Source organism: Sander vitreus, chromosome 22, assembly GCF_031162955.1.
Source record: "Sander vitreus isolate 19-12246 chromosome 22, sanVit1, whole genome shotgun sequence".
NCBI classification, from domain to species: Eukaryota; Metazoa; Chordata; class Actinopteri; order Perciformes; family Percidae; genus Sander; species Sander vitreus.
In genome coordinates this window covers 23,771,907-23,795,381 of record NC_135876.1, presented here as the reverse complement: position 1 = coordinate 23,795,381, position 23,475 = coordinate 23,771,907, and the positions used below count along the sequence as shown (strand labels likewise).

At 39.5% G+C, this 23,475-nt stretch overlaps 2 protein-coding genes across 4 annotated transcripts in view; both read left to right on the top strand.

Moving 5' to 3' along the window:
- map7d2b (MAP7 domain containing 2b) overlaps positions 1 to 6,218 on the top strand; it is a 30,612-nt gene extending 24,394 nt beyond the window's left edge. For 2 of the 3 annotated variants that reach the window (XM_078280975.1, XM_078280973.1), the window contains exons 14-15: positions 416 to 711; positions 3,120 to 6,218. In XM_078280975.1, the coding sequence (XP_078137101.1) occupies positions 416 to 707 (292 nt within the window). In that variant the 3' untranslated portion in view covers positions 708 to 711; positions 3,120 to 6,218. The remainder of the gene's footprint in view (positions 1 to 415; positions 712 to 3,119) is intronic. The other variant, XM_078280974.1, reaches the window with a different exon arrangement.
- A 1,573-nt stretch (positions 6,219 to 7,791) lies between these two features.
- Positions 7,792 to 22,144, top strand: LOC144536909 (uncharacterized). Its single transcript, XM_078280245.1, has 11 exons — positions 7,792 to 7,995; positions 9,397 to 9,440; positions 9,564 to 10,238; positions 10,671 to 11,495; positions 15,317 to 15,486; positions 16,137 to 16,257; positions 17,381 to 17,453; positions 18,337 to 18,458; positions 18,876 to 18,981; positions 19,068 to 19,182; positions 21,460 to 22,144. The coding sequence occupies exons 2-11, from the start codon at positions 9,406 to 9,408 to the stop codon at positions 21,471 to 21,473; spliced, it is 2,256 nt and encodes a 751-aa protein (XP_078136371.1). The 5' UTR covers positions 7,792 to 7,995; positions 9,397 to 9,405; the 3' UTR covers positions 21,474 to 22,144.
- Positions 22,145 to 23,475: the final 1,331 nt, after the last annotated feature.

The following is a 23,475-nucleotide window of genomic DNA, read 5'->3' as shown; positions in this document are numbered from 1 at the left end:
TTTAGCATTGAGTCTGCATGTTTCTTGTCAGGTTAACAAAAGGAATTACAGGTTTTTTTTGTATTTTTTTTCTTACTGCTTGTACATTTGTACATTGTCTGCCAAGTGTTGTGTCTGTGTCTGCATTGAGATGACTCCACACATACCAATCAGCCTTTTTGGCGTCTTTCTTCCAGTCGTGCATCTCATTGTCGTCCTGTGCTGCTCATCCAAACAGACAAAAGTTTGAATAGGGTGTCTGAGATGAAGGAAGAAAGATTCATTTACAAAACACCCAAACGTGGAGACTGCTTCCTCCCAGATCTCATTTTGTAGCTCATAACGCAAGCCAGACGAAACCTTCAATACTGAAGCTGTGTTTTGAAAAGTGCAAATTAACAGAACATCCTGTCTCTGTCATCATTGTGTCTTTAAGTTCTCCATCTGTCTCCATCAGTCCTGTGTCCAGGGACGAGCAGCCGAGCGCTCATGAGTTTTCACCGCTCACAGAGGGGACAGACGGCTGCCCCCTGGAGCACCTGATGGAGCTGGACGCCCACGGTCGTGGACAGCGACAGGGTGGGGAAACGCCCCCCTACCCTAAACTGCAGGCCGGCAGCGGGGTCGGAGACCTCAACAAGAACCTGCTGATTCAAGCGTACAGCGCCGCCTCTGAAACCTCCCAGCTCATCCACAGTGTCGGCCCGAGCAAACTGGACGTCCAGTAGCCAGGTAGAACCCCTCCCCCTCCTGTACCCATCAAATAGGGCTGCAATTAACGATTCATTTCCTCATTGTTTAATCTGACGATTATTTTCTCAATTAATCGTTTGGTTAATAAAATGTCAGAAAACTTTGAAAATTGTCCATCCCAGTTTCTCAAAGTCCAAGGTGATGTCTTTAAATATCTTGTGTTGGGGCGCCTGGGTAGCTCACCTGGTAGAGCGTGCGCCCATATACAGAGGCTCAGTCCTCGCCTCAGCAGCCGGGGGTTTGATTCCGACCTGCAGCCCTTAGCTGAATGTCATTCCCCTTCTCTCTCTCCTTTCATGTCTAAGCTGTCCTATCGACTAAAAGCCTAAAATGCCAACAAAAACCCAAAGATATTCAGTTTAATATGATATAAAACAGAAATGAGCAGGAAACCTTCATATTTGAGAGGCTAAAAACTACATTTTATTTTATTTTTTGCATTAAAAATTACTTCTATTCTTCTATTTACTATCAAAATAGTTGGCGATGATTTTTCTGCCGATCGACTAATCGATTGGCCGATTAATCAAGTCGTTGCAGCTCTACTATAAAAATCTGTTAACTCGTGGTAGTTAGTACTGCTCAGCCTGTAGCAACGGTTGTAGGATGCCATCAGTGCCCCTCTGCAATAATGAAATAAATAATATTAAATCGTATCATCAACCGTTCTTCAAGCATCAAATTGTTTACCCAAGTAGCCACAGAAATGAATAAAGGTTGTATAAAGGTCCAATGTGTGGGAATTTCTCCCATCTAGCGTTGAGATCATATATCGCAATCAACTCTCTCGCACCACGCAGTTCAAAGTACGTATTACAGCTACGGTAGCCTTCACGCTTCAAAAAGACGGTCTCTTGCTCTTTTCAATATCCTTTTTCTTTTTCTGGGTGAAGAAGAAGACTCCTGTTCCTGAAATTTGGATTTTGAATACGTGTTGATCCTCCATGTTTCCTTCTTCAAATTACAGATGGTCCGATACCATTTTTTGCTTCCCGATACCGATTCCTGAACTTGCGTATTGGCCGATACCGAGTACTGATCCGATACCAGTGTGTCATATATATTATTATGTTTTAACAGCTGTATACTACTATCCCTGTATAGATGATATGATGTATAACAGCTGTATACTACTATCCCTGTATGGATGATATGATGTATAACAGCTGTATACTACTATTCCTGTATGGATGATATGATGTATAACAGCTGTATACTACTATCCCTGTATGGATGATATGATGTATAACAGCTGTATACTACTATCTCTGTATGGATGATATGATGTATAACAGCTGTATACTACTATCTCTGTATGGATGATATGATGTATAACAGCTGTATACTACTATCCCTGTATGGATGATATGATGTATAACAGCTGTATACTACTATCCCTGTATGGATGATATGATGTATAACAGCTGTATACTACTATTCCTGTATGGATGTCATATTATTTCTATCTTTGTTGTTGTCTGGCTCAGGTTAAACTCTTTGTGAAACATGAACGCCACAGAACGTTCTTGTATTATCCAGTTTGACAGTCAGTTATAACGGAAAAACAACATAAATAAACTACTTTAAAGTAGATTTTCTTTAGGGCTTTATTACGTGGTATCGGATCGGTGCATTAACTCCAGTACTTCCCGATACTTATACCAGCGTTTTAGGCAGTATCGGAACATCTCTACTTCAAACTTGCCGGGGCCGGGAAGCTACGATACCCATTAGCAGCATTAGCAGCACCTGTTAGTTCATCATGTGACAGAGAAAACGTGAAAGGCGGAGCAGTATGTCCTGTATGTCCCTTACTGGCTAACGTATTTCAAGATGGAGCATGAATATGGAGTGTCTACCCCAGTTCATGCGAATGCAAATGTAAAATTTCAAGCCAAAAGGAATACTTGGAATTGATGGTGGTGGTAAATATTCATGAAAAAGGACAAGTTTGTGAACGGGCAACACAGATTTTGATAATGAACAACTAAACATGTTACACACTGGACCTTTAAAGCTTTAAATGTCTCTAATGAGCCAAGAATATTGTGCATGAAGTGAAAATAATCCGATGGAATTTAATTCAAGATTCAAAATCCTTTAATAATCCCACTATGGGGATATTCACATGGGTAAAGAGGAAACAAAGTATAAAAGACCTTAGAGATAAACAAACTAAAGTAAAGAGAATGGTGATGATAACAGGAAGCTCATTAACTTTTTATTGTTAATTAACTTGTTGAGCATGCACACAGTTTCCCAAGTCACTCTGCTGTGTAGGACATGATGGGTTTAACTGAATCAGAAATGCATCACAGATTCAAAACACAAATTGAAGCCTGGTTTGAACAGTTTTCCATTTTGTCTTCTTTCTCTCTCTCTCTCAGGGCTTTTTCAGGAGCACGCAAGTTCTATAGAAACAGGAGGAACCGACCAAGAGACCGCAACAGCAACAATCATTTCCACAAAGGAACAAATGCTGAACAACTAATTTCACATCTGTAATACCAAACATCGCATAACAGCTAAGCTTCTGGCCACATTTTGAGGCAGTGCAAATGGGCAGTTCTGACTCTCAAAAACACAACGCAGTTTGACAAAATCATGCAAATCATGTGAAGTATATTTAAGACATGGTTAAATGACAGAAAAGGGAGGGGCAGCAGCATTGTTGCATGTTTGTCATATGAAAACGTTTAGAAAAAGTAAAGCGACTGTAAACTAAGGAAACACTTTGTTCATGTTATAAAACTTAATATTATAAGGCAGGAGTTGAGGATTCAGGGTCAATGTCCAAATCTGCACACATCAAGTTACCTTTTCCTTTACAGATTACATTTATTTTGCATTTAAGACAACTCACAAAATCCCCCGACATCGGACTTAATCTTTTAATGACCAACTCTCTGAAATCAGACTATCTCCTCCACGTCTGTTCCTGTTGGAGCCAGTATTGCTCAGCTGCACTGTCACAAAATATCATTCAAGTATCTCCCGCTTTAGTCTCTCATTCTTGCTTTTGTAAAATTCTGTAAATAAATCTGACTGGGTGGAGGAGTCAGGGAGTGGCTCTGTAGCAGTTTATCTGGAGTGGAAGCCGTAAAAACACACACTGTCGTTTGAATCATGTGTAGCATCTTCAGTAAGGACTAGCTAGTTGAGCTGTTAATGGTTGTAGCCGTGTACTTGAACAGTGTGTGGCAGTTTCTCTCTTTCTGTCAGTGTTTCTGATGGTTCCTGTGTGTTGATCTCACCTCTGACCTGCTCTACCGCTGACAGCGATGCCTACTTCTATAAAAAAAACAGTCTGTGTAGATTTCCTGCCACCCTGACGCTGGAGAAAACCCCATCACCGACTGATATTATAATCCCGCTGATTACACGTAACACTTAGCCTGTCGCTTTGGTTTTTCTGCTGCTCGTCACTTGATCGATGGACGTTTTGTGGAGGTGCAACAATCCACAGCGAGGACATGAAAAAAACCTGGGCCGGGGGAAAAAAAAATATGTCAATGTCCTGTATTTTTATCTGCAGGTCTGGAAAATATTGACACAGTGTGTTGTGTATTTGTCTGGCACTGACTGTAACCACGCTAGCTGCAGTTTATAGTGTGCACTTACAGTAGTTGTGTGTTTCACTGCTCTGAAGACGCTTCTATCTCCACCTCAGCTCAACCCCCCACCAACTTAAATATACCTCACCAATTCAGAACAGAGTCTGGTGTTAAACAGCTCGTCACCTCTGAGGCCTTAAACCTCTGTGCAGTCAAAACAACCCGTCTTCTGTGCTTTTCCTGTGGTTCATCCAGCATGTGCACTTTTGCTGTTTTAAAGGCTCTTTTTCCACTAAAAGATCTTGGAAGAATGGTTATAAGAACTACAAATATTCTTTGAGCAAGTCTGTGTTGATTGCTGCACCTAATCGGGCACCTCAGAAGGTCAGGAGGGGATAAAATGCAAAATATGTGAGGACAAACCATGCAACTTTGCCAAGGAACACAGACTCTCAAGGGCCACAAGAATCGCAGTTTTACTGTGTGGATGATCAGGGCCGTAGCCAGGATTGTATACATACTGAGGTAATAAGTCCAAACTCCCCCAGCAGAACCCCACCCACCTTAAACAAAATTGGCCAGTCACTAACCAAACTCTTTACAATTTTCTGTGTATTTAGGGGAAATCATTTTCTGTTTATTCAACTGTTCAATTCTATTTATTCTAAATTGTATATCCATCCTTTATGGTCTGGTGCCACGGAATATCATTCTGGTGGCGTAAACTAAATTAGGAACGGCCACCAACCAAACTCTGTACATTTTTTTTTAGTATTCAAGGAAAATCACATTCTATATTCAAATACTCAGTGAAAATTATTTTACTTTTTCCAATGTAATGCTTTGAGTTTATTTTGCCTAAAAACGTAAAAAAAAATGTGATATGTGAATTTGGAAAATCACATTCTGTTTATTTAACTGCTCAATTATACTATGGTTTGGTGACAGGTATGTACTTCTGGGGAAGAATACTACATTTAGTTTTTTAATTCAATGAATGCAATTGTTCTGCCTCAAAACAAAACATTTTTGAATCAGCCTTAAAAAAAATTACAATTAAGTGTAGTATAATAAAACGCCTCTTCATGCCATTATAAACCTTCCAAATTTCCAGAAATAATACTGAGGTCATTCTACAATTTAACACCTTTGTTGCACGCAATTGATGCATATTTCTATAGAAATCTGTTAAACTTGTTTACTTGAAGGTGGCAAGTAAGCTGGTGGTAGTGATGCTGGTGCGGAGTCGTAACGGGCCCACAGCTTATTTCTGCGCCTGTATGTTAATGCAAGCATGGCTGAAAGTATGATCTCAGTCGCAGGGACTTTCTGGGTGGGTGGGAATTGTTGAAAAGCAAGTTCTTTAATAACCTACATGTTGGGGAAAGGTGGCTCTACTGCTCCTCCAAGGTGCCACATTGAGAGGGGAAAAGTGTTCTCAATCACTGCTGCAACCTTCAGCACTTTGTTTTATGTTTTTACTCACCTGCCGGCTTCCCTCTCTCCATGTTAGCTCATTATTCCTCCAGATTCTGCTGAAGCTCATCGTAAGAGGGTCTCCGAGGTTCCCTTGTATATGAAGTAAAACATAAAGGACATAATGTTTATCCTAATATTACTGTGACACTGCAGCTTGGTGGAATATATCATTGTAGATGTGGTGCATGGATAACTGCTGAAAAAGAACAATAAACTTCATCAAGTCATTTGTGTCAGTGAGCTGGATAAATAAACAAATGTTTTGGGTTGAGGATATGAAACGAAGGGAAATGTTAGAAAGCATCGAAACTGTATAAGATGTTTAATCTTTGACATTCATAACAAGTGACTTATGAAATGACAAATGTAGTTAGGGCTAATGCAGCCACTTTTATTTACCATTTTATCTCACTGTGTGTTAAATTTACGCTGCACCGAAATTAAAACTGATCTGCAAAAATTGAAGTGAATAATTTATTTTGACTTGAGATTCCTACACTGATGTATATTGCTCTGAAGATATCAGATCATTTATTACATTGACTGGAAAATCACAAATTATTAGGAACAGAAGACAACTTCCTGTTTAGCCTTTCATCTTTCAAAATAAAACAAAATGTGTGACCTGTTAGTTCAACATTATTGTAAGAGCCAATGTCAGGTATTTAATTGAAGGTAATCTATTGATTACTGCTCATACTTTGTAAACCATCTATTTGTTTTATAGAGGTAGTGAATGTGGTATTTTGGTGGTTCCGGACAGCCAGTATTGGGACTCTAAAAGCTCTTTTTTTATGATCAATTTTTTATTATTTTTATATTTTTGAACATACAGAACAAACAACTACAATCAAACAAGAACCAAAACCCTCTGCCACCCCCCACCCTCTGCGGTCTCGGGGAAAACAAAACAAATCAATATACAAGAAAACAAAACAAAACAGAAGTCACACCTTGCCTAGTCACTCTTCTCTACTTCTTGTGACGCTGACGTCATTAGGACTGATATTTGTGCTGCTGTGCTTTCCCATAGGTCTATAGTCGATGATTTGGCTTTGTTAATCCTTACTGTAGAGAGCTCCAGCATAACTATGTCTAGAAAATACGTCAATCACTGTTTTATACAAAGCGAGTGGGGGGGAACCACCGTTGAGCTATCATTTTCTTGGTTGCGGTTGAACCGGCTAGCCAAACTCTAAAAGCTCTTTAAAGTCCATTGTTGTAAATGTTTTAGCCAGATGTCTTTATAAATGTTTCAGCCAGGAAAAGAAAAGGAGAACCAATAAGTCAAACTTATGACATAAATCAAACATTTTACTTACTATGTCAAGATGATGAGCATTAAGTCATCATTTTTATTTCTATCATTCACAACTTTTCATCCTTTTTTTTTTACTGGTGGAAATAGTCTTACATACTGACTGTAGGATCTGTTATCTGAACACATGGATAGTCTTAATGCGTTGTTTTATGTTACATGTTGGCAAATAACCATAGCACACAAATTACAAACTATTGTACAGTATATCACACAGACAGACAGACAGACAGGCAGACAGACAGGCACATACAAAGACAGAAAGATAGATAGATTGATAGTTAGATACTTGAAAGTCATATAAACATAACATAAACAAAGAGATAACTGCTTTCCCAATGTATTGTTGTCCATGTATGCATGTTTCATATATTTATTTTACTTTTTTGTTTTATTTATAGTGACACACACACACATTCACATCTAACACTCATATTTTCTGTTTTTATTTTTGGTATTGTTGTTCTTATTTTGTTATTATTACTTTTCCATCACTATTACGTAGTTATAATATTTTCTGTATGTTAATTTTGTGTTCTTTACAATATTGAGAAATCTTAACATTATTTAGGTGGAAGCTTCAACTAAGCCCATTGGGTGTTCTGAACCTCCCTACACTGTTACGTTTGTTATATTTGTCATTTCATATTGTGAAAAAAAACTAAATTACTTTTATTCTGAAAAGACCGTGGCGGAAGTTCTGTTCGGATCACACAGCGCGGCGTCAACAGCCATTTCCTTGCAGACGTTAAAGAAAAACGCAACGTATTTAGCTAGCTTTGGGTTATATCTGGTAATAAATAGGGCTTTATTGTAAAATTACAAACGGTTATATTGCGGGGTTTTTTGGTGTGGTTGTCATTGCTTCAGCTAACGTTAGTCGCGGTAGCCTGGCGCGTGTCGAGGACGAAGGTAAGACCACTTCGTAACCTTAGCTACCTGCTAATTAGCTTTAGCGGCAGCCAGTTATACGTTAAAGCTGTTTTGCTTGGACAATTTGGTTATGTTTTGACGGTTTGGGGAATATATTATATTATAATACTCACCATGGGCTATCGCACGATCAGTAAAACCATTCCCATAAACTCAGCAGAGCTTGTAGCTAAAGTTAGCTAACGTTAGTGTGCTCACTCAGGGTGGCTGCAAAGCTAAGGTTAGGGATCCGAGTTGTAATGATAGTTTGTAATGGTACACATCCAAAAATTTACGTAATATTTGACATGACATGTCATTGCAAATGAGAATGACGCTAATAAATTATTGTTATACGTGCAGTTTAGTGTCCCAAATTCCCCATACAATGTCCTTAATTAATTATGAACCTGCTAAACCACCTGTGCTACCCTAACTTAGTCTCAAATAAGACCCTCATCATTTGGGACACTCAGTTTTTGGAAAATAATTTGTGACACTAAACTGCACGTAAGCCTTACCATCTTAATCAGAGCCACCAATAAAAGAAACTCTGATCAATCTGCATCCAATATTCATTTGTGCAGCTATAAACTGCAGATTCATGTGAATCTGAAAGACTCCCTGTCATGCATTCAATTGCCAGTTTATTAAGTTCACCTACAGTAGCTAAAACAAGTGCAGCTCTGCAATAATATTAAGGCAGAACTTGGCAATATGATTAGAATCAATTATCACAATATTTATAAGCATATTTGATATCAGTAATATGATATTGCCAACAGTATGACAAACTAGTGAAGTGGCTTTCATCGTTATGTATTATGAGACTTTCAGAACTCAAACAACTTAAAGTCGTTATTTAATGAAAGCTTACTCAAAAACGCAATAAATAACTTTCACAACAATAAGATTAGTTAATATCATGATATAATTCTGCAGAAACTTTAATATTAAATTAACGCACAGCCCTTCTTTATGTACATTTATTTCAACGAGGGTAATATTGGAGACAACAGCTAATTGGATTTGATTATTGTTGCTTTTTGAGCAGCCTCAAATCTCCAAATAACATCGTAAACAGCCTGTTGCTGTTCAGTTTCAAGCTTTAAGGATTATTCAGGTTCACTTATTAAAACAGGCGTCCTCTATTAAACAGATAACACGTTCATTTTTAATTCTAGAATTTGATGCCAATTGAGTTGAACCTTTTGTTGTTGACTCTTGTCACTGTTGACAGAAACTAGACAGTCTAGTTAATCGTCAGTCATACTCTAAAATAAAAGAAGAAAGGTATTCTCTTAACTAGATGAAGTAGTTAAGTAATAACTGCATGTACTGTGTTGTGTTGTATTTTTCCTGCAGCTTTAATCTTGAAACAAAAAACTCTTTTCCTTAAAGGTTGGCAAAATGTCAAGGCCACGGCCCGGATCGCCGAGTTACAGGTAAATGCATCGCCAATTTTTCATTTTTATATTTGTGTCTCACAAGATCTGAGTATCAATGCGAATGCTGATTTATTGATTCCTGTGGTGACGTGAGTTTGTTTTCATTATTTACTTTTCCAGAAGGTTCCCGTGGGAGGAACCAGACTTTGATCCTCACAAAGTCCTTGCAGAACTGGACGGGAATCCGTCGGACAGGAGCCACCGCTCTAGAGGAGATCCTGAAGAACACTGGGACTACTCCAGGGAAGACGTGTACCCTGAAGGCCAGAGAAGATCCCCTCCCTTCCCAGATGACCATCAGTTTGTGCATCATCGCCACCCAAACCAGGAGGAGTTTTATCGCAGAAGGCCACCATCGCCCCATCGTGATGTGATGGGCTTTGATGATGACCGCAGGCTTTCCCCGCTGCATGGTGGAGAAGTTGAGGGAGATAGACGCAGAGAAGGGTTTAAAGAACTCTTCCAGCGTTTTGAAAACAGAGCGAGGTTGCCCAAGTCGCCTCCGAGGATATCTAGGGAAAGATTGCCGCCGACACCAAAGTCTCACTCAGACCACCAGCAGAGAGAGCCGGGGATAGGATGGAAGAGAGAGGAGCAGGGCAGGGGTCGAGGGAGGTTCAGAGACCAAAGTCCCAATGCGAGGTTGGATGACCAAAGAGGGGGTGCAGGTAGGGAAAGAGGGAGGAGGAGCACACAGGGTCCCAATAGAGACCGACGAAGAGAGGATTCACATCACGAGAGGACCCCCCCCTTTAAAAGGCAACGAAGACAAATGGATGACGCCACTCACCTTGGGTAAATTTTAAGCAAAATGCTTTGCAGCACTGTCGCAAGGAAGCGAAGAATCCAGAGGATTCCCATCTTTCTAATTTTCCTTTAGAGCATAATTGCTCGCAGTTTGTCAGCACAACTTATTTTCCAGAAAACGCAATACCAGTCTAACTAGTAGTCTGCATGGCTTAAAGTTTTCTTGCTTTGCAACTTCTTCCGATTCTTCAAAAATTCTGCATGTCTTATGTTGAACACATTCTAGTTGTTAATTAAAACAGCAGTTTTAAAGGCAAAAGTAATTTTAAAACTTGTTGTTATAAGCAGATCAGATATTTGATTTAGGCTGTGGGATAACTCAAAAGCTAATTTAAAGTGTACATTTAAAACCAGATGTGAAGTTGTATAATAAGCACGAATAATTGTTGAACCATGTCACCTCCTCTTATGCTGTCACAGGTACAGGAATGAGGAGGACTTTGGGCAACAGCGTTACTCAGTGGACACACCCAGAGATAGGTTTGGAGGAGACACTCAGGGGAGCTTCCCCCGTGGAGACGTTCGCCGCTCGGGGCCACTCGTCATTGAACACGATCATGGCATTACAGGCAGCAGAGAGCCGTCACGTTGGGAACAATTTGGCGATCGCGAAGACCTTGCGCCTGACTTTATTCGACAGAGGAGTCCTCGTCCAATGGGCTCCTCTCCGGAGCGTTTCAGGGCGTTGGACAGGAGGTTGGAGGATCGGGAAGACTCAAGAGGACGCCATTTTCAAGATAAATGGGCAGACTCCAACTATCATGAAACTAGGAGGAACTCTGCGCCACAAGATAGACCAAACCCCGTGAGATATGGTAATCGAGATGGTCCGGTGAACCACAGGGGGAGGGGTGGTCCTCGCCCAGGGAGAGGGCAGTTCAATCGCGGCCAGGGTGGAAGGACTGGACCGCCCAGAAATCAACCACGCTTACAGCAGTCCTCCCAAGGATACCAAGATCTCCCTGAAGAAGAGCAAAGACCAGGGTACCGAGCCTTCAGGGAAGATTCTTACGAGGATCCAATCGAAAGGGAGCCTGACTGGGCAGAAGAAGACAGACTTCAACAGTGGGAACCTCAAAGGCCTGGAAGTTTGGACCGGCATCTACAGAGGGATGACTTAGACCCTAAAATGCCCCGTCAGAGGGAGCGAGCATGGAACGATCAGAAGACTGACAACATGACGGTTGTAACGGAGGAAACGCTAACCATTAAAGTCGACATGAGCCGACCCGTAAACAAAAACAGGTAGAATATATATATATATATATATATATATTTTTTTTTTTGGAAAATTATTAAGGGTGAGAGGGGAAAGTTCACACTTCTCGTTCTAAAATCATGGAAAGTTGCTGAAGGAACAAGGAAGAAAGAAACAGCCACTTGGAGAGTGGAGGCTTGTTGGAAATTACGGGACACAACATACATCGTCATTAAACTGGATTGTGTTGTGTTGCAGTTTATACATCTGCTTAAAATGTGTTCCCTCATGGATACTGCAAGGCACTGCTAACTATTATCTACCAGATTTGCTGTTGCATCTTACGACCAGGATGCCTCGCAGAAGTTTCTAACAACACATTTTCATCTGAAACGGAGTGGCCCTCACATGAAAACGTGTGGATTGACACCAGGAAGAGACGCATAGAAGCCAAGGAAGGGCTCACACCTCCTGAAGAAATCAAAACCCCAGTTGAACATTTCTGACGAGGCTTGGAGGTTGTCTTTGGGAAAGTGACCATATTATAAACAAGTTGGCAATCCTTGCTAATCATTCCTTCATAATTCTACACAACAGGAGACACTCAACAGCTGGGAACTTTAACTGGTCAACCACTCTCACATTACCTTTATGCAAATGCACTGATGAGATGGAAGGATCTGGTAAGCAAGATACAGGAGAACACCTCCAAAATCAAAAGAAAATCTGTTAAAACAACAACAGTTATTGATGATCATGGGAACACCTGATGATGGCTAGCAGAAGAGCATCATAGTGAGTATGTTGTCCTCAAATGTACTCAGTATTTTTGCCTTTAATCTCGGCAAGCCTGGAGGCAGATGGAAGAGGCAACACATGAAAGGTGCTTCTAACAGGATTCAGAAATGGCCACACACCCCAAAGGCAAATCACAGAAGAAGCAAGACTTTGAAATCACGCTGATGTGAGTGAAGAGGGGTTTGGCGGCAGAAGTGGACCATCATACAGTCACTGTGGACTTCTCCGAAGCAAGAAACGTCTCAAAGACCATATTGAAAAGGATCACAACCAGGCGTTGGTTCTTTGTTGCTCTAGTTTGCTTTCCTAAAAGCAGCTGTGAAAGGACACACCCTGCAAACATGATCTTACATTGTTATAGAGAAGTATGTTTGAAGGGATGTTGCAGTATGTCATCACTCAGGTTGTCTTGGTAAGACAGCACAAAAAGATTTGGATCGTTTCGGACTGAAAATGGAAAAAGACCATTATATGTTAAAGCTCTCTAAATGCGACGATCTCTATAATGCACATTTTGTGTTTAACTGTCTCCTTATTGACGCTACACATGTTGCCTCTGGTTGAGCTGAGGTCCACAGTTGTCGTTTATGATTCTCTGAATCCTTTTGAAGACATTTCAGTTGCGGTCTGTGAAGCAGGACCAGGAAATATAAACCCAACACTACTGAAACTACTGAAAAAAAAGTCACTTGGATGTCAAACAGTTGACAGAAGTCAAAGATTTAAAGAAGTGCAAGCTTTTGGCAATTAAGCAACATTGCTTGCCTTGTGATAAAGCAATAGCACTTAAGCCCACCAGAGAAAGAAATCGTTAAAGGAAGAAAGTAATCTGAGTGCTCTGCGATGAAGGGGGGAAATGTTTGGAATATTTAAACAACATGAATCAAGATATTTCACAGGAAGTTGAGAGCATTTTTGAGCTTGACAGGAGCCGTTTGTACACATGCCAAATCTGATGTTTGGAAACCTGCACACGATCAGTGGGAGGAAGTGGAGACAAACCAATAAAAAATGTTCTGGCACAATTTCCCACCACTTGTGGATGAGCGGGGAGTATTGGAAGTGTGCCTGTGGCTTTAATAAGATGAACTTCTGCCTTATTTGGCCAAATACTGAACCGTGTTTGAGGTGTCATTTCGGTAAGAGTATTCAAAGCATGTCCACAATGCGAATGCTGAGACGCATTCAAGTTCAGACAAACATGGAGTCTTACTTTTCTTTACTGTTGTTACCACAGGGATTGATGGATGAACAAACACACCTACAGCTGTTTTTATCGAAGAATTTGAGCTGTGGATCTCAGTTACTTCTCAGAAGCTGGTAAAGAAGACAAACCTGACAGCCCCAACCATACTTTACTGACTTAAGAATGAATACACGCTGTTTAAAGAAGAAATTGAAGCATGAACGTAAACATCAATGCTGTTAAAAGGAGAAATCAAAGCATCATTAATGTGGTTGCAAGGAGAAGATGAGGCCAAGAACATAGATGTCCCCAATACAGAGAAATTGAGAAATTAAATCCATTAACATTACTATCATGATGTTAAATGGATGTTGATTCAACCAATGGATTGCAGCCTCATCAGGGCCATCAAAAGGAGAGGAAAAAAGCCACGAGAATAAATATTAATCCTCTTAAAAGGCGGAGAATGTGACGCCTCGAACAAAAAGATCAATGCTTAGAAGTTGAGAAAAGATCGGCGCTATTACAAGGAGAAATGAAATTGAAGCCTTGAAGATAAATATGAATGTTGATGAAGGAGAAATTGCAGCATCATCAGTGCTGGAAAAATCAGAAATTGATGCCATAAACATATGCATCAACATCTCTGGAAAATGTAGGAAGTTGAAGCGTAATCAGTGCTGTGTACACAGAAATTGAAGCCATAAACGTAAATATTGTCAATCTGAAAAAAGGATAAATTCAAGCCAGGAACATAAACGCAAGTGCTGTGAAATGGAGTGGTTGAAGCTGTCAACTTTCACAAGCATCAAACCGGAAAAAGAGATATTAAAGTCATGAATTATCCATGCGGATCAATGGAGAAATGTAAGGTGTCATCAGCGAAGAGGAGAAATTGACATCATGAAGAACAACCTAATAGATTCTGCTCAAAAAAGAAATCAAAGTGGCGCCAAAAGGTAAGAGGATCCGTTTAAATCCTGGAGTAACTGTGGGGCAAGTTTGAACAAAGATCACAGATCTAGATCGGACAAGATGGCCGATAAAAAATGTCAAGTTTTCCACGGGGGATTCAAGCAACGTGACTGGAGTCCACCGAATGTATATCTGCTGAACTGAGAACCAGAGTAAAGATGTCAAAACGGAAGATTTAATGGATCAAACACGAAAAGAAGTGTGAACTTTCACCCAACCTAGAACTCACCTGTCTGTTTAAAAGAGAGGGGGTATCTTGGTCTCCTCCGGCTTTACCTTTTTTAAGCCTTTCTAAACATCCATGAAAAGATTATGAATTTGTACGATTCTGTGTACTTTCAGGGGTCAACATCCCCATTTTTATTCAACATATAGTTATTGTAAACATTGTCAGTCGTGGAACTCATGAAAGGTAGGTTTGTTGGGTAAGGTAAAGATTTTATTTATCTCTTTTTCCCCAGATGTGATGGGGACAGAAAGTCCTTTTTAAAACTGTCTTTTGGCTAAAATACACAAATATATGCTCAAACTGAGTTCAATATATTCAGTTTATCAGGAATTTAAACAGTTTTTTTACTGGCCACAGTAATAGTGGCAAAGAGACTTTAAAAGGAGTAAATCAGTCCTTGTCCCTAATGTTTATGCGTCCACACAGAGCAAGTTAGGTAACATAACTCTGCTTTTCACAACACTAAAACATAAAAAAAACTTAAATTACTTTAAAGTAATGCAGTGTTTCCTCCTGTAGAAACTAAGCATGAATGGCAGTTTGAGCCAACAGCTTCTGTTGTGAGAATTTAAGAACTGGTAAATAAAACGCGTCTTCTGTGTACTTAATTCAGGTAAGAGCTCATCCTAATGAACCAGTTTTCCCTCTTGGCTTGGTTTCATTCTTCTTCTCCTCTGCAGCTCGCTGTGCTACTCCTCGGACAGGCAGCTCTCTTTAGACCTGGTCAACGTGGGTCGCCAGCGTCTGGACTTCCTGCCTATGCTGGAGCACTCCGGGACGTACCGGGAGAACGCCATGCACACTGGGACTTTTGCCCAGGAAATCATCACACTGGTGCACCAAGTCAAAGGTCAGCACAGCACGCAACATCTAAATGTTGTGTGTTTGGTTTTATACTCAATCCTCATTTTCGGTAATTCATTTATTTTAAGGCTACCACAAATGGGAACAAACAACAGTTTAATCTCCATTTGGATTCAAGATCCCTAACATAAAAGTAAAAATCAAAATGCCTCAAATCAATGCCTTGTGCACTCATTTATGCCAAAGTTTACATCTAAATAACGTCGCACAGTATAGTTTAATAGAGGGGCGGCCCTAGCTCATACACTGAACTCTCCTGGGGCTCAGGAGGAAGCTGTGAAATCTTAAAATGAGTGTCAAGAGCAGCTGTTTCCTGCAGCAGTGAAATCAGATTGAAAACGTATGCTTTTTGGCATTCAAATTGGCAGAGTATGTCTGATCAGTACACAGTTATTAATTAACCTGTTTTACAGTGTGTGAAACGCTCTGCTGTGGGTCACAACCTGATAAAATGTTCCACTGCTTCCCAGAATTAAATGTGTGCTTTTTTTGTAAACTGTGTGAAAAGAAATTCAGGTTTGGATAAAAGCACAAACACAAACCATAAGTGTTTCTTGGCCCGTAGTTGGATTGTGATTGAATCACAAATACTTGACATATTTAGGTTCTTAAAGTGTTTCTTGTCTGCATTCACAGAGCAGTATTTCCGAAATGATGGGGTCACCCTGAATGAGCGATTCTCAGCGCCCCAACAGGGCGGCTACTCTGAAGAAGAGACGGAGGAGCTGACGTTGGATGAGAGGTTCAGTTCAAACCGGTACGTTGAACGGTGACAGACGGGCAAGTGTTTCTTGTTTTTGGTGATCGAAGTGGTTCTAATGGTAGTTAGTGCATGATCATATCCTGTAATCATAATCCTGTCCAGATGGAGCTTAATATTCAAGTTTTCTTAAACTTGGAGATCAAAAGTGCAAAATTAAGATTCATAACAGTACAGGTTAATGTTCTACAACAGTAACTTAAGCCCTAGTCGCATGGGACTAGTGTTACCCGGGGACCTCCTAGTAATTTGTAATAGGGTTAGATCGATTATCGGGCTGTGTTTTTGGCAGTTTGCAGATTATCTGTATCAGCGTTTCATTTGCCTGATAACCGATTTAAAGTGTTTCACTCACCACTGAGTCTGACTCTGTTACTGGCTATTATGTTGAAAGTTTCTCATTTATTAAATGATTGCTTAAATCATATTAATAAAGTTTTGTGTTGGAGTTTGTAACATTCCAAAATCCTAACTTTGATTTAAAGATTTTCATTTTCACTGTAAATGCATATCGGCTCCAAATATCGGTCATCGTTTCATAAACTACTAATAATCGGCCTCGTCAAACAGTTCGACCTCTAATTTGTTATAATTACGGAGGTTGTCTGTGATCTTGTCTGTGCGAATCTGCCATGTCTGTAATTTGTCAAGTAAAAATTCCATCGCAAATTACCGACCATATTTTGCCAAACGCGGTTCTATTGGCTGCGTTGGCAATTATAATAATAAATATAACAGTCTTGACATCATATGTCGGGGATAATTCATCACCGCATGAAACACAGACGTGGTGGGCTAATTTGTAAATTGTCAAAAGAGACGAGTGTCTTTCTGTAAAAGAGCCCGTGATCCTCAGGCTTTCTTCTGGTTCCTAAACCCATGTTCAGAACTCTTCTAGTAATGTTACTCCTAGTTTTAATTTTGCTAATTTAATTTTGATTTGTTATTCTGTATTGTTTGTACTTTAAATTGCATTATTTACTGTTACATTTGTAGTTTTGAAATGTTTTAATCTTGTAGTTTTGTTTTAAAAGGTGCTGCATTAATTCAGCTGATAATTATTACTGTATGTATAAAGTTGTAAAAAACAAAATGTCTTTCTGGCTGTCTTCTTCTGCAGGGGCTTCAGCTTAAACATGAACTCGCTGCTTGACGACGACGAGCCTCTGTTCTCCAGACTAGGACCCTTGCAGGTGAATAAGTCAAGTTCAAGCCAAGTCATCTTTATTTTTCAATTTGTTCACATATACTAGACATGCAGAGGAATCGAAAGTTTGTTCTCACCATCCCACGGTGAAGAAGAAAAAATGCACAACAGATAAGACGAGACATTCCTACCACAAGAGTAAAAACAGTGCTCAACAGATAGGGACATTTTTCCTAACACTAAAACAATAAACGGCAACAAGATATCACAAGACAAGATAACAAGAATGTCACAAGAAACAAACATTGTTATATGATGTGGTCTGGTAGTGCAGAAGGGTGTGCAAAGGTGTGTTGGATGTGACCTCTCCGGAAGTCAACAACTTGTTCTTGGTCTTACTGACATCCAGCAGGAGGTTGTTGTCTCTGCGCCATGTGGTCAGAAGTAGGGCTGGGCGATATGGAGAAAATCAAACATCAAGATATTGTAGTGTTGACTATTGGTGCTTTCACAAAAATATTTACACAATGAGATTTTTGATAATCATCAGTAATGTGTATATAATGACTAAGTTGGTAAAGGTAAATAATAGAACAGTTACAACAGTCTGGTAAGTTCAGAAAAGACAACACTTATGTCATATTACGATATCCAAAATCTAAGACGGTATCTAGTCTCATATCACGATATCAATATAATATCGATATATTGCCCAGCTCTAGTCAGAAGGTCGACCTCCTTCCTGTAGTTGGTCTCATTGTTATTAGTGATGAGACCCACCAGAGACCCAACAAACTCCGTCTCTAATACTTGGCATCCTGAAACACTACACCGTAGAGACTGTTAATAAACGTCCTCATTGGTTTTGCGGATACATTTCCATCTGAATAGGTGTTTTTTAATTGATATTATTGATGATGTGATGACAGCCGGTTCGAGACCCGGGGGACCTGAGGCACGACCTGGAGAGGAGGAGACAGGAGAGACTGGAGGGGGTGAAAGTCACAATATCAGGGAACAATATGTCACCGCGCCCCCTGGGTCCAATCAGGTGAGATTAAACTCCTTTTTCTTCCTGCTGTCCTCATTTATCAGACTTTACATTGTGGTAATAAACCTCCCGAGTGCTTCGAAGGTGAAGTTGGATAGACTTGAACAAGAGAACCCTGCGTTAAGCACGTAATATTACCACATTTAAGTTGCACAGAAGTTACCAAACTTACTATATTCTGAGTTTTTAAATATAGTTTGATAACTGATATTTCACAAAGCAGAAAATATTACAAAGTGTCTGAAGACTAGCACACTGTTAATATAAGATGATAGATCAAGATTACATATCATCAGTGTTGGAAAGCAACAGAGTACATTTACTCAGTACAAAGTAGAAATAAAACAGGCATGTAAAGTATTCTCTTAGCATATACCAACTTAGACTTTCTGTACATTGTGTTCATGTTTCTGTCAGCGCCCCGGGGTTAGCGTACAGGGACAAGGATGAAATGTCTCAGATGGAGGACGAAGGATTCTCCACCTGGCCAGAGGAGCAAAGCAGGAGGCGAGAGGGCAACATGGTGAGCATTAAAGAGAACTTTCATGTCTGATGGAGACAACATGTTAGAGCTCAAAGTGAATCTTAAGCCTTTCTCTCCTCCTTCAGGGACCAAGGAGAGGAGCTCTGTACAGGCCGAATGCTGCCTCGCAACGCAGGAACACGCGCCCTGTCAACCGGCTCGGACCAATGAGGCGACCAAACAACCGCAACACCACTGCAGGTAACTAAACACCCCTGCAAATGTAATACTAAAAGCAATCACGGCCACTCAAGACAATGCTTGTGATTACGCGGTTTCCGACAGGCCAGACAGGAAGTGGAAGTGCTAGAGCATCTGGTCAATTTTCAAAATAAACTGTGAAGACTCCTGATGGTACATCGCATCACTACACTATTGTAACAACTAAAACACGGCCACAAATCTTTCATCTGTGTCGTTCATAACTGGACTAAATGAAAGAAACTATTTACTTTGTAGACTTTTATGGTAGAAGCTCAAATATCCAGGAAAAATGACCATACCAGTACTGATCCAATACCAGTGTGTCATATATTTTATTATGTTTTAACAGCTGTATACTACTATCCCTGTATGGATGATATGATGTATAACAGCTGTATACTACTATCCCTGTATGGATGATATGATGTATTACAGCTGTATACTACTATCTCTGTATGGATGATATGATGTATAACAGCTGTATACTACTATCCCTGTATGGATGATATGATGTATAACAGCTGTATACTACTATCCCTGTATGGATGATATGATGTATAACAGCTGTATACTACTATCCCTGTATGGATGATATGATGTATAACAGCTGTATACTACTATTCCTGTATGGATGTGATATTATTTCTATCTTTGTTGTCGTCTGGCTCAGGTTAAACTCTTTGTGAAACATGAACGCCACAGAACTTTCTTTTATTATCCAGTTTGACAGTCAGTTATAACGGAAAAAGAACATAAATAAACTACTTTAACGTATTTTTTCTTTAGGGCTTTATTACGTGGTATCGGATCGGTGCATTAACTCCAGTACTTCCCGATACTGATACCAGCGTTTTAGGCAGTATCAGAGCTGATCCCAAATACTGGTATCAGTATCGGAACATCTCTAGTTTCAGCTCATTGTTTATCTGTCCGGCTGCAACTTTACTGTTCTGGTTCACTCTCATAGCGTTGTTTTCAGAGAACAAGCTCTAAAAACTCACTGTACTCTACCTGCTCAGCAACAAACATTGTGGAGCATTTAGCAGCTGAAAGAGATGGTTATGTCCCTCTTTCGTCTTCTGTGAGCAAGCTGAAGGAATAATCATATACATTTTATGGGTTAGTTTCTAGTCTACAGCATTACAACTCAGTTTCATAGATCTGTAGTTTAAATCAACTAATCGATTAATCGACAAAATGGTATGAGCGTTAGTTGCCCGAGAATTTCTTTACTATAGTACAGCCCCAGCCAGGTTTACTCTGTGGTGAACTCCCGTTGTGTAACAGCCTCTTTCGTCTTGGCGGCCTCACAATGAAGTGGAATTCCTTTTGACTTTTGACCCGACAACTGTTCAGCTTCTAATCATACCTGAGCTGATCCAAATCCCATCTTCTCACGTCTTTCTGGATATCCTTTGGGTTTTGTCCAATACCAGTAATAAAACGGTAATTTTGAAATGGTGTGGGTGCCTAAACGGTGCCTGAATCGATACAAAAAAGAGAGGGAAAAGCACAAAACATTAAAGAATGGCTTGTTTAATTTTAATTTTTTATTTATACAAGTTTATTTCATTTTTTAAACAAACAACTGAATGCAAACACAACATTTCAAGTCCTGAAAGAAAAAGATCAGAAAGAAGATTAATCTTATATAATCCGCCCCGTTTCCACAAAACACACATTAACAAAACAAATAATTAAATTAAAAAAAAGTCTTCCCTTCCACCTCTCCCCCTTACCAGTCACAAAACAACACAACAAAAACTGAATTAACACATTTCACTGTATTTACTCAACATATTTGCTTTAATTGTGTTTTTAAATATGTTTGTTTTAGACTCTTTGTGCAACAATCTGAACAGTGAAACCAAGCTGATTCCTTTCACTGTGATGCAACGTTCCCTCAGATTGGTTCTGTAACTCAGTTTACATCGGTTTCATTGCTAAGGCCATATGGTCAAATTTTAAATAATGTATTTAACATATAATAACAATCACTTAACTCACAAAAAGAAGAACTAGATCGCAGAAGCGTTCTCAACAACTAGGGTCACGTGCAGCGATGCTTCTGTTGCCTGTAACGCCCGTTTTCGGAGCCCCAGAGAGCAGCGCATGCATTTAAGTTGCACTGAAATCTGCGTTGTCATTCGGTCTGGTAGATTCCGGTCGTTAAACCTTTTTCTTAACACCGGTCCAATCCTCTTTTTATATTGTTTCTACCTGTGAACTGGATTTCTCTGACCTCGGCTCTTTCTCTGTCTTTACTATCCGTAGGTCCTAACTGGTGATTGGACACTGGAAAGGTATCCCGTTTGGACGCTGCTGGTTCGACTTTTAACACTGTTCTTAAAAACAGAATTAAAAAGGATTTTGTTTTCGCCTCGGGCCAAATTGTGTTAATTACCAACAACAGCACAAAGTTGGCGTTGTATCAAACTGTGAAGATTGCTCGGTTGGTGTTAGCCAGCGAGCGGCAGCAGACTGAATGCGAAACGTTGATGCCTGCAGCTGGTCCACATTCTCTAACTTCTATTCACACCTGTTCTGTCCTTCCATCTTTGCTCTTTTGTGCGTTTCTGTTATTGATGTCTGTATTTTAACGCTTTCTCATGTCGATGTGTGGTCTTAATTTATGTTTTTTAAATCAAACACTCGCCGTTTATCAGGATAACGTTGATTTGACATGTCTACAGATATCGGATGAATTAATTAAAACGCACTACGCTCCTGTGAAGCTACAGTATTTAAATATACCGTGATTGTACATGTAATTATCTTTTTCCTGCCAGATGACTAACACATTATTATCCCGCCCCGTTATAAGTGAAGCGTCACTAGTTCTGTTGTGATCTTGATTTTTTTGTTTTTGTTTTATCATATCTGTACATTTTAGTTTAATGTTACACCAGCCCTTAATGTCAGTGTTTCAGTTGGTTTTTAATAAATAAGTCATTTTGAATTTCTGTCATTGTAGTGTTTTAAAGTCAAACGAGTTGCTTAATGGGAGTTAATCTGGGTTTGCAAAGACATAAATACATAAAGCTTACTGATCGACAGCAGACATTTCGACCTGTTCACAGTAGAAAAGCACAGGTGTCGCTGATAACACACTTATTATTTCCACTTGTGCTTTCTTAACTTTGAAATGTCAAAATATCTTCTGTGAAAAAGGCGAGATGTGGTCATGTTTCACACCTACTTCTGATCCACATACACTGGATCCAACAGACAGATGTTTAATGAGCCCTGTTCTTAACTTGGTAAAGCTGATTTTCGGAGCAGCCACATTTCTTAACGTATAATTTCTGTGGTCACGTTCACACTACAGTTTAGTTTCCTCGGTTACATGAGACAAATTGATGTTTTCTAATCGGTATGAAGTCAATTTGATTAAATAATTCTTATGACAAAGTTCGGTTGTATTTTTTCCGCAGCTAAAGTGCAAATTAGTCATATACACATTTCAACACATTCTTATTAGTGGACTTTGTAATGAGATTTATTTTCCGTTTGTTTTAGGTAAAATAAGTGCTTTCAAGCACAAGATTTAATTGTAAGAAGTTACTTTTTTATATATAGTGCTTGAAGCAACTGCAAAATTAGAACAAATAAACATACATTTAGTTCTTAAACTTTTGAGTTCAATCGCCTCAAAAAAATAACTTCTTGTCAAACGTTTTGAAATGAATCGTTTATTTCAAACCAAGTGTGAAAATACATAATAAAAAAAACTTTCTGGTTTCAACACTGACACAATTTTCATTAGTTTTACAACACTCTTCAAAAAGCTAAAAGTCCCCAAATGCACAGACTACAAACACTTCCTTAGCTACCACTGTCTTCAGAATAAAACTCACAATTTATAAAATCTAACATTAATACAGAACTAACTATAGTACAGCAGCTTATAACAACTGCAGCATCACACAGCCTGGAATCTCAACCCCTCCACCCTACTAGCAGATTACTTCCCTTGAAACTGACTTGTTAAAGTACAGTATATTTGCAGGATGAAAGACATTTAAACTTTGGTAGGGGAGAGCTGAAAACCAAAAGGTTGAATACTGCTGGTAGAAGGCACACAAGAGAAAAGAAGCTTCTTTGTAACTGCACTGAAACTGATCAAAAGTAGACCATTTAAAGATTTCACAACTATTTAGCGAGCTTATTTTGATACATTTTCACATTCTGTATTTTCAGGGATATGTATAATAGATAATAGTCGTTCGACACACCCCTAGTTCAACGATGCACGCAGAAAGATATTTTCACCACTTTACCTTGCTGTCA